At 55.1% G+C, this 1,528-nt stretch overlaps 1 protein-coding gene across 1 annotated transcript in view; it reads right to left on the bottom strand.

Annotated features, from left to right (window-relative positions):
- ALDH2 (aldehyde dehydrogenase 2 family (mitochondrial)) overlaps positions 1-1,071 on the bottom strand; it is a gene marked incomplete at its 5' end in the record, with an annotated part of 6,834 nt that extends 5,763 nt beyond the window's left edge. Inside the window, 2 exons of the mRNA XM_010022888.1 lie at positions 1-85; positions 967-1,071. Coding sequence (XP_010021190.1) covers positions 1-85; positions 967-1,071 — 190 coding nt within the window. The remainder of the gene's footprint in view (positions 86-966) is intronic.
- Positions 1,072-1,528: the final 457 nt, after the last annotated feature.

Raw genomic sequence — 1,528 nt, 5'->3', positions numbered from 1 at the left:
GCGCGTGAGAAGCATCCATCCTCCTCCAGGGCGAGCCCAGCTGGAAAGCTGCCTTGGCTGCCTGAACGGCCTTGTCCACATCTGCCTGCAGGGGAGGGAAGGCAACAGGGTGAGAAAGGAGCAGCCAGCCCCCACTCACTCTTTCAAAACACAACTGAAGCTCTCCCTGGTCTCCAGAAGAAAACAGCCCCTGGCTGCTCACACAGGCCTTTCTGGGGCAAGAACTTGCAGCCTTGACTTGCCTCACTGCAAGACACCTGCATCCCCTGGGCCACTCACCCCATAAGCAGCAACCTGAACACTCGCTGTCGCTTCAGCTAAGCACAGGACAAACGCCACCAAGTTATCTCCACCATGTCATCTGCTGGGTTAACATTTGCACCCCAGAACAAGGAAAAGCTCCAGAAGTGTGCTTCTCAGACTCACTCAGGTTTTGATTGCACCAGTACAGTCTAAAGGAGTTTTGTCCTTGATCAGACACCTCTAATCCATCATTTTGTCCTGTCAGGGCATTAACTGGTTCCTTGTTGGTTCTCTGTCCTGGCTTGCTGCAATGGTCTTGCCAGGGCAAGCCAGTCTACCACGGACAAGCAAATAACAGTTTCCCTCCCTAACCCCTCCCGTGGGGGACACAAACAAGCTTCCAGACTATAGAAGGAAGCCAGAATTGCTGGGAAACACCACCTCAGCTCTGCCACAGCCTGCCCCACAACCTCCGACCATGACGGTGCCCAGACCTCCCAACTCATCCATTCCCCTCCATCCTTCCCAGTCCCAGTGTGGCACTGGTGAGAGGAAAAGCCAGAGGGTTTCTGCTGAAAGCAACAGTCGAGGAAGAGCACAAGCAGCTCTTGACATGGTGTTTGTACAGGTCAGGCACTGCAGAGCTGTGCTGGTGTCTTCCCCTGCAATCCCCGTGTACCTGCTCGCACTGAATACAAACAGATCCCACCAAGAGAACTTTACCTTATCGCCCTCTGCAACCTGGCAGATGACTTCTCCAGTTGCTGGGTTGATGGAAGGGAAGGTTTTTTTACTGACTGCATCATGCCACTCGTTATTTATGAAAATCTGCAATGAAACAAGCAAAGCCTCAGCACCAGACCCGGGGGAAACCACTGAGAGCATCTGACAGCACCTTACCAGGCTGTTTAACTAAGAGACTGAACTTGTGCAGGCGCCAGACCTACACCAATATGAAGGAAAGATTTTAGCCTAAAACTACACAACAAAAGACACACCCTCAACTTCGTAACAAGAATTCACCTCTCTGCAAACAGCACCTCAACGGGAAGCAGCTCCCGTCTCAGTAGGTCCCTGCGAGCCCGGGCTGCCCGGCGGGAGCCGAGCACGGACAGCGGGAGGCTCAGGGGCAGCCCTGCTTCTCCGGGTCCACGGTGACTGTGTCCGCATCGTGGTGCTCACCGAGAGCTTCCCGAGCGCTCGGACAAGAGCCAACAAACAGCCCGGCCATGGCCGCTGGGAGCACAGGAGCAGCGGGGCTGGTGGGGAGCGGAGCGCTCACCCC

The sequence above is a fragment of the Nestor notabilis genome, unplaced genomic scaffold (assembly GCF_000696875.1).
Source record: "Nestor notabilis isolate BGI_N333 unplaced genomic scaffold, ASM69687v1 scaffold25649, whole genome shotgun sequence".
NCBI lineage: Eukaryota > Metazoa > Chordata > Aves > Psittaciformes > Psittacidae > Nestor > Nestor notabilis.
The sequence above is the reverse complement of the archived record's forward strand: the minus strand, read 5'-3'. Positions and strand labels throughout refer to the sequence as shown.